This window comes from Larus michahellis, chromosome 4, assembly GCF_964199755.1.
Source record: "Larus michahellis chromosome 4, bLarMic1.1, whole genome shotgun sequence".
In the NCBI taxonomy this organism is placed as follows: domain Eukaryota; kingdom Metazoa; phylum Chordata; class Aves; order Charadriiformes; family Laridae; genus Larus; species Larus michahellis.
The window spans coordinates 53,018,305-53,031,081 of NC_133899.1; the positions used below are offsets into that span (position 1 = coordinate 53,018,305).

Sequence of the window (12,777 nt, forward strand, 5' to 3'; positions counted from 1 at the left end):
CTCCCAGTGCAGTCTGTACCGAGTGCCCTGAGAGCACCAACACTGGATGTGGTTGTCATGAGCAGGCTTGGCCTCCATACCTGCACTTTTCTACTGTGAGGGTAACTGAGCACTGGCACAGTTTACACAGAGAGGTTGTGGAGACTCCATCCTTCATCCTTGAATATCCTCTCGATATTCAGAAACCAACTGGACGTGGTCCTGGGCAGCTGGCTCTATGCGGCCCTGCTTGAGCAGGGGGGTTGGACCAGATGACCTCTGGGGTCCCTTGTATCTCCTGTGTGAACTGGCCGCTCGAAAGTACTACAAAACACCATTTAGAAAAACAACAGTGAGATTGTGTAGTATTAATGAAAAGGAAAAAAGCCATCTGTATCAGAGTAGATAATATGCTTTTTAAGCAGGAGGATGGCCACTACTAATCTATATGTCAGCCTAAATACCAGGTTTTGTTTTCTGAATGTAAAAAAGGCTACAGTTCTGGGGGAAAAAATGAAAAGGGTAATGCTTGCTGTCCCTTAGCCTGAGGAATTTGAGACATACGGACATGTATGGGGAATGGAAGAGCCTCCCAAGGAGGCTGCGCTAGCCCATGCCATAAATAAGGACAGCTCTCAGGAGCGTGGCTGTGTTTCCTTCAGTGTCTGCTTTTTCCTCCTTTACGTAGCTGTGCACAGAGCATAAACCACAGCTCCTATATCCATATATATCCATCTGTCCTGTATGAATATTCTTCAACTGGGATGAGAGTGAGGATGTAAAATGCCCGGCCAGTCAAGTGCAGCCGGTGCCGTATCAGAAGGGGACAATAAAGTGTGGGCATCTTTATGGGTTAGCTATTTATGGCACTGCTTCTCCAGGAGCATCATGGATACTAAAATACAGAAATACCATCACGGACCAATTCCCCAGGGCAAGTTGAGTGTTGGGAGGTTGCTCTTAGCTGTAAACGGACTTGTGCTCGGTTTGGGTCAGCCCTTGGGATCACCAAATGTAACTGCATCCCATTGCTGCAGCGTTTCTGTAAGGAATCAGTAGGCTTGAGTCATTATGTCAATTAACACCCGTGTACCATGCTAGAATGGTAGGAACTACACAAATTAGTAGAGCTTGTAAATATTAAAAGACTTGCTACGAGAGCTGGGTTTTTTATGGTAGCTTTTTGCATGATCTTGAGAGAAAAAAAAGGCTGCTTTTGACACGCACTGAGGAGGTTATTCTGTAGGCAGCTAATTCTGGGTTTTGGCATGTTTGCTGGGAAGTGCAAAGCACCTACAGCTCCCCGCCGTAACTTTTCCATAGAGCCAAACTGCGGGGATCTGTTAGGGCTTAGACATGAGTTACATTGCTTTTTTCCTCATAAAACCTACCTGGTGCAGTAGTAGGGAGCTGAACTACCTATTGCTGTGCAGTAACCTATGTAAAGTCAGCTTGGGGTCCATGGCTGTGCTCGTATCAGATAGGTGCGTGCCATCAGTGTGATGATTTAAGGACAGGTCTGTGCTTGGAAATTTGCATTTGTCTGGCAAAATGGACCTGATTACACTACTTAGGCTTTTAGCTTACTCTCTGGGCGCTCTTGTAGTGATGAGCAAAGGGCTCAATAGTGTTTGGATGGAGCCAGTTGAAAAATATGCTTTGTTTTGCATTAAATGTTTTGTTACGCTTTGATTTTGGGGGAGGGAGGAGTGTGAATTAGGTGTAATACCTCTTCTGTTGAAACTCAGTTATTTGCGTTCTTTGGCAGAAAGGCTATAATTTCAATTTTTGCTGATGCTTATCAAAAAGCCCACGTGCTCAATCAAAAAGCTTTTATGTGTTTTGGAGCTGAGGAATGTGAGGCCCTGTTATTAAGCTGAACCTCATTTCTGTCTCCTCCAGCTTCGGAGCAGGGCTATAAGACGACACTAATAGCAGCGCTGTATCCGCTCTGTTCTGGGACAGATGCTTGCTGAGTAGACGAAACCCTTGATCTGGAGATGTCTCTGTCTGGCCCTCGTGCAGCGCCCACGCCTGAACAGGGCTCACCCCACGCTCAGGCATAATGAGCAGCCTTTCCTGGCCAGTCTCGAGTCAGGGGAGAGAGGATATATGGCCACGGATGTGCTTTGTGTGTCTGACTTATTTGCAGGGTGGGAGGGAGAGGGGAAGGAGAGCGAGGTGCCAGACAACCTAATCTTATTTGCAGGTCAAATCCAAAGTTTTTTATGATGGTTTAAGGGGAATTTTGCGTAAATAAGAAATTAATAGGGACTTAGAGGTTTGCCTTTTGTTTTCTATTTACCGAGCAGCAATCTTGGGAACTGAGTATGTGGAGGTTATGTGTTAGCGGCCATCGCTGTGTTATGTTGCCCCTTGATTTTATTTCTTGTTGTGAATGCTTCCTTTTGCAAATATCCTTGCCTTTAGAGTCATGTGAGCAGCTGTATACAAAAAGCTAGATTATAAGGGATAAGTATAGCCTTCCCAGCTTTCTACCTCAATATAGGCCCACAGCAGACGAACCATCAGTCTTCTGAAACTCAGCTATTATAAAAGATGTAAGGAGCTTGATAGTTGTCTAAAAGTCATTTACTATTGCAGGCTTAATTGTGACAAGCGTGGCCCATGCTACTTTCTGGGGTGTCTCCAGAAGTATTTCAAGAACTGATCTTTTTATTTATGGGTTCTATTTGCGGATTTATGGATCACGTGGCCATTGTCAACTCTTGTAGAAGAAGGAGTTCCTCCTGCTAAAATAACTGTTATGGATCTTCCCGGAGCCTTGCTATTGAACAGTAGCTCATTCTGTTGCGTGGATGCTTTCAGCTATTTTTCTCTCTTTTGCATCAATTGTATGCCTTGAACTTATCCTACCAGATAGGAGACACTTCACTCAGTATCTTATTTGCATGTATTCAATGTGATAGCAATAGTGGGGCAGAGACCTGTAGGAGAAAATGATGTCTGGTAGCAAAGAGGTAGCGGAAATTATGATCATTGTGTTTATACCATGGCTTTATACGCCAAAGATCACCCAACACCAATTGACTTCCACTGTTGCTGCAGCCTCCTGTTTACATCCCACAGGGCCAGGGCAGTGACGTTGTTGGAATGACACCTCTCTGCGCCAGATGTGGATGTGTTTTGTTGCACTGGCATTGGAGGAGTGACACCGTGATGCCTTCTGGGTGACTAGCTGTGACTCAGGACTGTGCTGCAAGCCCGCCTGGAGGCTCGGTCCTCAGAACAGGACTCGTGCTAAAGGGTGGCTCTTGTCACAGTTAGCTCTGCTGAGATTAATTCTGCTGCTTAGAGGAGGGGTAGGGGACATGTCTACTTCACTCTGGGCAGGCCAGAGCTATGAAAGTCCCCTCCAGTGATTTCTGGACCGAGTTTAGAAGATATATCTGAGGGCAAACTTGCGCCTTGTATAAGCAACCTTGCTGACCTAGAGCTACAGAGTGAGTTTTAACTCTTCTGTCCTCTGTCATCTGAATGTTAAAACTGTTATCTCAATGTTTTATTAACAGCAGTTTTAAAATTTAATAGTTTTATTCTATGTTGTAAAGCACTTTTGCACCAGTTCCCAAGTGGGGGATGACAGTAAGAATGCTTCACTCTGTTTTTCAGATTGGTTAGGTTAATGCTTTTCACGTTAATGAACACATATTAAGATCTTATTGGACAGTGTGTCTGTGGGCAAAGTTCCTGTTGATCCCACTGGAGAGTTTTATCTGTGTCAAAGAATTGCAGGATTGGGTCATTGTATCATTTTAGAAAATGGTTGTGACCTCTGCTTAACATTAAAATGTTTGTCAAAGCAAGTGAAAACCAGCGAAGAAGAGTATTCCCAAATTCTGAGATTTTGGTCTACAACCCACAGCCTGAGTTTGGAGGTCCTAACACGTAAACAGAGGCTATGCTGGTAGAGGTTGTTTTTGAAATAATATAAAATTAGTTTGAGGAATAGTAATAAAATTGCCCTCTGTTTAAAATCAAATTAAAAATTTAAGAAGGACTGGCAAGGTCCTGGAGCGTGTTGAGCAATGGCTAGCAATAGAAACCATCACAGCATTACAGAAGGTAGACAGATAGTGTTAATTACAGAAGTTGGTTGTCCCACAGAGAGGGAGGCTGGTGGTAGCAGTGATTTATTTCAGAGGGTAGTTTAGTCATTGTACTATTCCTAGACAAGGCTCTGAATTTAAGTGATACTTAGACTCTTAAGTCATTTTTGAAACCAAATTTAGGTTCTTGAGTCACGTAGACGTTTCTGAAACTACTCCTGTCTTTCTGTCAGCCGTTTCTACATGGCTGATCTTGGAAGACACAGCACCTACTGGCTGCTGTACAGTTAGGTAGGAGCTGGGAGCTGGAAGTGTCAAGAGGTTGGTGGATACCTGCCAGCAATTGCAGTACGGAAAAGGATGGTCTGATGTGCCCAGGGTGTTTTTGGAGCTGCTGTGCTTGTGCAGTTGGTGTCTGTGTGCACCTTCAGTCAGAGGCACCTGGAACGTGTCACCTTCACTGTGCATGGGCACAGATCTACCTTGCAGCCCAGAGATCTTGGGCTGGCTGCTCATAGTCCCTCTGCATGTGTTCACTGGCCCTTTCTTAGGGATTCCCCAACATCCTGCAGCCAGAAATCCGATGAAATACCATGCAGAGCGGGATGGAAGACACAACGGGAATGCCAAACTGAACCCAAGCTGTAAGTGCCAGGTAGCTCAGCCTTCCCTGTGACCCTGAGCTATGCAGGCAGCGAGGCGTTTTAACGAGACTTCGAGGCTGGGGCTGGGGCTAGGGCTGGGTCTGGCTAACAGCCCTCACTGGGGCTGAGGTCCCTCTTGACCCCCGGGGACTTGGCCAGGCAGCGGGGCTAGGGTAGACAGGCAGATAAGTAGGCATTGGAGAGAGAAGGTAAATAGGCTTATGTGGGAAAATCTCTCTCTTCTGAATTAGTCCAGGTAGCATGAAGAAGTATGTTGTTTTTTCATATCAAGGGTGTCAGATATGGATTTGTGATTCTGATACTGCATAATCAATTCTCTCCCCTCTGCTGTGCTTTGTCAAGAGCGGTTTTGTTCATTTGCAGTCCTTGTTCATGCTTTCCTTCCTGTTTCGCTTGTCTTTATAGATTTTTATCTGAAAGTTGAAAACGTTTTTGTTGATATCAGGAAGATTGCACCTGCTTTTGAAAAGAGGCGAGCGACACAACATGATGATAAAATAGCCATTTGAGATGCATTTGTTAATGCTGATAACATTAAAATGCTTCCTGTAATATTTACAGAGCAAGGGAGAGGGGAGGGACCTCCTCAAGTGCTTAGTTAGGGGACAGTTCATATCTTTGAACTGCTGCCATCTGAAGGTTTGGCATCTGCTCTAAATTGGCTATCTGGGCACCCTCTTGAGACCATGGAGAGAGATAGAAAAGGACAAAATCCCTTCTAAAGATGTGTGTCTTAAATACATCTTTTGGGTCAGAACAGGGGTGGGACAGGAAGGATTGTCCCCTGGAAGTGACTGTCTCTAACTACAAAGGGGGCCTAAATGACTTCATTTAACTTACTGCCCAAGATTTAGAGAGCTGCAGTAGGGGAAATTAATCCCAGCCCTACTGATTTGGCAGTAGAAACCTCAATGAAAGTTGGTGGGAGTTAAGGCTCTTGAACCTTCTAAGTGCTGTAGATAATGCTGCTATTAAGTTTGATGTTTCCTGTGAGATACTTGGCTGTGTCTGGACTCACAAACGTGATTTGTCAGCTAAGCCTGAGATCACATTCTTCCAGAGGCATGATATAAAGGAAGGAGAATAGCATGGTCTGTGACAATGTGAAGAGTTCAGAATCCAATTTTAAGTGGTGCAAGCCCTGGAGCGATATAGTCCATAAGTAACAGAAGGCATTACTGGGCAGCGATATGCCAAATCTATGTGACACATCGATCAGCTCCTTTGGTTTTGCCTAGTATTTTAGGTTAGATATTACTTTCATATTAGGGGGTATTTGAAAATAAATCGATTTCTTAGGGATGCAGAGGGAATGTTCGTAGGTATGTATGTTTTTCTGTATCTTTTGGGTTCCTGAGCATGGATTTTTATGTGTCTGGTGGTTTTATAGGTTTCTGTGACCATTTAAAAGCAGGATTATTGATGTAAAATGTGATCCTCCAGATTGCAATGGAAAGACTAGTGAAAAATGGCCCTAGGTGCTTTGCCAAGCACATGAGTCCTTTGCCTCATTTTTGGGCTGACACAGCTACCTCCTAATGCAGAGGACCTGTGCCTCAGAAGGTTAGGGGAGCCCTGGGACCCTTCTGGAGACTCTACAACCTTTTGGGAGGGGCTGGCTGTGAAGATGGTTTGGCCACCAAGGCCAAATCCATAATTTGTAACTGAATTATGTCCAACAAATGAACTTCATTTGGAGATTGCTCACTGGCCTTCCGTAGTGCTTCTTGTGTTGCTAGTGATTCCTTGACTTGTCTTATCCCATGAGTAGTGAGACAGGGGAGCCTTTAGATTGGTTTGTCATGCTGAGTTGAAGTGCTGCATGCTGGTGAACACCATGGCATCATTAGATGAGTGGCAGCTGAGCACTCAGTACTCCTATTGCACATGTTGTAGGTCAAGAGTGGGCTATTATATATGTACACTTTTCCTCTGAGTTACTTTTCTAGCAATTGATCTTCCTCTGCTGGGCATGTAAATGCTGCAGTTTGTTAGAGTCCCTGCTAAATACCTTCTTCAAAGTGACAGAGAGACAACCCCTTCATCTCTACCAGTACTCTTCAGTGGTGAGATACTGAAGTGCGTTTGGGTAAATGTTGCATCTTCCTTTTCTCTCATGCTTCCCTCCCCCCTCTCTGTTTTGTTTGTTTCAGGTTCTCGGCCTTTTTGGATCTACACAGTGGAAGTTGCATCTTGTGTATGGCGTGGTTAAGCTTGCAGCCTGTCACCTCGGCCTTCCTCCATTTTGGGCTGGTTACTTTTGTGCTGTTTTTGCATGGTTTGCAGGTGGATGCTGGCCTGACGGGAGACTCAACCAGTTCAGTACAAAACAGCTCGTGTTCAGGATCTTTTGACTGCAAGGAAGGTGTTATCCTGCCAATATGGTATCCAGAAAACCCATCCCTTGGGGACAAAATTGCCCGTGTTATCGTATACTTTGTAGCACTGATTTACATGTTCCTTGGAGTCTCCATCATTGCAGATCGTTTCATGGCATCTATAGAGGTCATCACATCGCAAGAGAAAGAAATCACGATTAAGAAACCCAATGGAGAGACCACGACAACCACCATTCGGATTTGGAATGAAACTGTTTCCAACTTGACCCTTATGGCTCTGGGTTCCTCTGCTCCTGAGATCCTTCTGTCTCTGATAGAAGTGTGTGGGCATGGATTCATAGCTGGAGACCTGGGCCCGTCTACAATTGTTGGCAGCGCTGCTTTCAATATGTTTATCATCATTGCCATCTGTGTCTATGTGATCCCTGATGGGGAAACCAGAAAGATAAAACACCTGAGGGTTTTCTTTGTCACAGCTGCATGGAGCATCTTTGCTTACATCTGGTTGTACATGATCCTTGCTGTCTTCTCTCCAGGTGTGGTTCAGGTCTGGGAAGGTCTGCTCACACTTTTCTTCTTTCCACTTTGCGTCCTTTTGGCTTGGATAGCAGATCGACGTCTGCTTTTCTATAAGTATATGCACAAAAAGTACCGTACTGACAAGCACAGGGGCATTATCATAGAATCAGAAGGTGATCACCCTAAGGGAATTGAGATGGATGGCAAGATGATGAACTCCCACTTTCTGGATGGAAACTTAGTGACTGTGGAAGGGAAAGAGGTAGATGAATCTCGCAAAGAGATGATCCGGATCCTTAAGGACCTGAAGCAAAAGCACCCAGAAAAGGACTTGGACCAGCTGGTAGAAATGGCTAACTACTATGCCTTGTCTCATCAGCAAAAGAGCAGAGCCTTTTATCGCATTCAGGCTACCAGAATGATGACGGGAGCTGGCAATATTCTGAAGAAGCATGCAGCTGAGCAAGCCAAGAAGAGCACCAGCTTGCATGAGGTGCGGCCAGATGAACCTGAGGAATTCATCTCCAAAATTTATTTTGACCCATGCTCCTACCAGTGTCTTGAGAACTGTGGTGCTGTTCTCCTGACAGTGGTGCGGAAAGGAGGGGACATGTCCAAGACCATCTATGTGGACTATAAAACAGAGGATGGCTCTGCCAATGCTGGTGCTGACTATGAGTTCACAGAGGGGACTGTTGTCCTGAAATCAGGGGAGACACAGAAGGAGTTTTCAGTGGGAATTATTGATGACGATATCTTTGAGGAAGATGAGCATTTTTTTGTGCGGCTCAGTAACCTCCGTGTGGTGGAGAGTGAGGAACCTCCAGAGCTCAGTAACTCCCCATATCCAAAGGCCATATTGGCTTCTCCTTGTGTGGCCACAGTGACTATACTGGATGATGACCATGCTGGCATCTTCACATTTGAGTGTGATGTTATACATGTCAGTGAAAGCATTGGTGTGATGGAAGTCAAAGTCCTAAGGACATCAGGTGCTCGGGGTACAGTCATAGTGCCATTTAGGACAGTAGAAGGGACAGCAAAAGGAGGTGGAGAAGACTTTGAAGACACTTACGGGGAGTTGGAGTTCAAGAATGATGAAACTGTGTAAGTACGCCATTCATTTCTGTTCCTGGGTCTAGTTTTGGTGTTTAACCCCACATTTTGCCTCCATTACAGGTGAATGCTGACAAGGGACAGGCTTCTTTCTTCAGCTTTCCTTCAGTTTCTCTACTTACCTCTTTCAGGCAAGAACCGACAGCAGGATTTAAGAGCTCAAAGCTCTTGTCCCTTCCCTCTTGGAAATGACAAAGTGAGGCTTAGAAATACTGCGGAGGGGGGTGACAGGGAGGAAAATATATCATTATCTGACGTCCTGTACTAAAGCTAAGGGTTAAAGGAGAATTAAGGTAGAAAGAGAAGAAAAAGGGCCAGCTTTTACCTGGCTGGGCAAATATGGGAAAGCCTCTTCTTGAACACCAAACATAGAGGGCACAGGAGTTTATTGCTGTCCCTAGATGACAAGTTTACAACAGTTATTCGCAGGCTAGCAAGAGCTTCTCAGTAGATGTGGGGCTTTATTTGCACAGGAGCAATACATCATACCTCTGTCCCTAGGCTGCCTGTGCCACTTGCAGATCAGTGTGGCAGCTAATTCACAGCGTGGGCACAGCTGCAAGCTGTTCTGCTGGACTTGGGAAATCCTTCCAGCCTCTTTGTCCCTATGGTGTACCCGTATTCCCCACATCACATTCTCTATGATCTCCCTATGTCTGTTCTTTTACTACCTGTGGTTTTTCCCCTTGTAAAATACCATGGCAATTGGCAATAATGGTCTAAAGCACTGCAGCTCACAGCCTGTCCATGTGGCTCCATGACCCAGTGTTTTCATACAGAATAAAGAAGAGAAGCAAAACAGTCTGTACCAGTCCTGTTAATTCAGCTCTTTTATTGTGTACAGAGTAGCTGATAGGAAGCTAGGAAGTAATAAAGACCAGAGAGGCGATAATGTCTAATTGCTTTAAGTACCTGCTGTTAACATTATTGGGGAATGAGAAAAATCCCTTAGCCGAGTAAGGAGGGGGAGGGGGGTGTGAACCTGGTGCTAAAACTCTCTGGTGTTAAGTGCCTAGGTTCCTCTTGTTAACACCTAATCACTTGAGCCATCAAAGGAAGAATTGTGCAGACTTGCACCTGGCATCAGAGAAAGGAAATCTTTGTACCAAACTTCCCAATACAGTACCCAAAAGGATGTTAATATATTAAATGCTATGGAGTAGGGATGCCCTAATTCAATAGCACTTTCTGCCTTAGCCCACTAAACCATTTAAACCAGATAATATCCACAGTCCTGATGCTTGATTATAAGTACGTGTTCTTAAAGGAAGAGAAGCTCCTGGTTGGCTGAGTTCAGCCACTATCAGAGGCGGAAAAGGATCAGCAGTCCTCATCTGGCCTTGTCAGGGAGATGGGCCATGCAGGTTATTCTCCTTAATTAAGCCGCAAGCTGATTTCTGTAGAGAAAGTGAAGAAGAATGTCAGCTGTGTGGTTACAGTCTCCTGTGAGTAGACTACCTAAAATATAATGGGTACTACCTTGCTTCAGCCAGGTCTTGAAGGAAAGAGACTCTTCTTGCTTGAAAAAGACCCATCACTGAAAGGCCATCAGATTTGGGGTACCAGAGAAAAAGCCCATGAGCTATTTTACTTGAAACTGTAGTTTCTGCCTGATGGACTTCTTTTTGTCTTTGAAAAGTGTGACAGAAGGTCAGAGCATACCCACATAGTTGCTTCACTTGCGTTAAAACAAATCACGTTCAGCAGAACCATATGTATCGTTGGTGGGACAGACTCTAATGAAAATGAAGGCAGTCCAGAAAACATGTATGTGTAGGTTGCTTAGCACTGTGGTTTGTGAGCCAGAGAAGATGCCCTAGAGCACAGATGAGACCTTCGTGGTGTACTTAAAGCTATGCCCACACCTAATGCATTAATGTGGCTTTCAATTCTGAATCAGAAGACTGCTAGGAACACAGCCTGATAGCCACAGTGGCCATGGAGACTACGTGGCTAGCAAAGATGGATTTCTTTTGAAGCTAGAATTAGTGTGGCTGTCTCAACATAGCACTTAATCAAACTAATAAGCCTAACGTGGAAGGAGATCATGTCAGCCAGCAGGCTGCCTTTATGCACTCCTGAGTTTAATTTTAAATTTCCAGGTCTTCTGGGAATGGAGTTTTGGGTTGGAAACACGTGAAGGTAGTTTTCAGTAATCAATCCTCGGCCTTTAAATTCAGTAAACACATGTTGGTTTCTGAGCTTTGCCAGCTCTCCTTTGAGGTGCAGGTAGAAGCAGGTGTAGGAACCTGGAAGCAGTAATGGGTAGGTTTAAACTCTTCCTCCTTTTTTGCTTTCTAAATCTCAATACACAAAAAAAACCTCTGAGCAAATATTTGGGCTGCAGGCAAACATGAGGTAATCTAGGTCTGAATTTGGAATTTGGGCCCATAATATTGCTATTCCAACAAGCACTATCTAGTTTTGGTCAGCCAGACTAGTTTGGGTAGATGAGTGGATAGGGTGTTGGGGCAGTTTTGCTGGCCTAGAGGGCAGTGTGTGAGTGACTAGTCATGGTATTGCTTGGTACTAGACTGTATGAAGACACTGGGTCACCGAAGAGCCAAGGGGTTGCCTGGCTGAATATTTCAGGCCCTGCCTCTTAAATGCCTTGCTGCTGGGAACCCACCGTGAGGTACTGATGTCCCCCGTGCACTGAAGGGGGGACCACAAAGCCTGGTGCAGAACAGAGGGGAAAGCGGGAAGAGTAAGATAGTGTGTAGGCATTGCCAAAGACAGGGGGTCAGAAAGCAGTGAGAAGTTACGTGCTTCTCACTTCAGCCTAATCATTAGGCCCTTGTTTAGGAGAGGTAAAACCTGGGCTCTAGTTTCCACACAGGTGTAGGAGCTGCTCGTGGTTTTACACAAATTCGAGATGGAGTCCTGCCTCCCTCACTGCTTTAGCCTTGTTGTTCTCCTCATGGAGTCTCTTTGAAAAGGCTTTTGAGACGTGGAGGAGGTAAATGAATTAACAGTATCTTGCAAACCCATAAGACAGTGCTATGCTTTACTGTGCCTCTGTGTGTATGCTAAGGATCTGCAGAACTGCAGCCACAAAGATCAGTGTAAATCAAAGGAGAGTAAAAGCTTCAGTTCACGCTCTCAGCTCGCTCTCTGACACACGAATTAAATAAACTTCAGCTCGTGTTCTGCAGCAGTGGGCGATCTGTAAGTAGTTTGTAGGTCGGCTCTCCTTAAGTGTAGCAATGGCTGGATTAATTTGAGGGGCACTGGATTACACACCATCCTGGAGATTAAACTATAGGAGAAGCACTGCCACCTACCAAATCCCTAGGGCCAAGGATAAGCACTTTGCATGAAAACTAAATGGAGAAGGGGTCTTCACTTAAATATAACAAGATAAGCTAAACTATGTCAAGGTTGTTTTTAAGAGGCTTTCCCTAAGGGATGTGGGACTAAAAAAAGATGAGTTGATGCAAACGTTACAGAACGAGAGGGAAATGGATCCTGCCAACGGCTCTTGCTTATTGCTTCTGTGATTCTTTCTAGACTAACATGGTCAAAGTTTCCTTACTCACAGTTGGGTGGGAGCACAAGAGCGGGCAGGTTGAGATGAGAAGACTTGAAACAATGCAGTTATTACTGAAATATGGTCCCATGAAATGTGTGTGTGTGTGGATGTGTATGGGTGTTGGATAGCTATAAATCCAGCCATATAATCTTGAATGCTGTCATCTGTTGAGAAAGGAGTTGATCTGGTCTTAAATATTTGATTATACTGCCTCTTTTTCCATACATTTGTTATGTACAAGCTTGTGCTCCAGCAAGGGTCAGAAATGACCTAATCAGCTGAAGCAGAATCCTAATTCACTTGTTGACTAAAAGGAAACTCTCAAGAAATCAAGCCCAAAACTTATTGGGTTGTTTTTTTGAGGGAGGGTGAGGGGGTGGTGTGGTATGGTTTGGTTTTGTTTTGTTTTCAAGATGACTGAACGCTTTTCTGTTAAATGATTTTGTATGGAAATAAATGTTAGGTTCTTGGAGCCATGAAAATGTAGGATGATTGACCCAGCTGCTTTATCATGTCCAAGCAATAAAGAAATCATTAAGAGCCAGCAGCAAGAAGTG

General features: G+C 44.7%; 1 protein-coding gene across 7 annotated transcripts in view; it reads left to right on the top strand.

The window, feature by feature from the left end:
• SLC8A3 (solute carrier family 8 member A3) overlaps positions 1 to 12,777 on the top strand; it is a 119,517-nt gene that overhangs the window by 14,156 nt on the left and 92,584 nt on the right. For 5 of the 7 annotated variants that reach the window (XM_074584828.1, XM_074584823.1, XM_074584825.1 and 2 more), the window contains exon 2: positions 6,868 to 8,679. Coding sequence is in view for 5 of the 7 variants with exons in the window: in XM_074584823.1 (XP_074440924.1) it covers positions 6,914 to 8,679 (1,766 nt within the window). In the remaining 2 variants the exon portion in view is untranslated. The remainder of the gene's footprint in view (positions 1 to 6,867; positions 8,680 to 12,777) is intronic. The other 2 variants (XM_074584829.1, XM_074584827.1) reach the window with 1 other exon arrangement.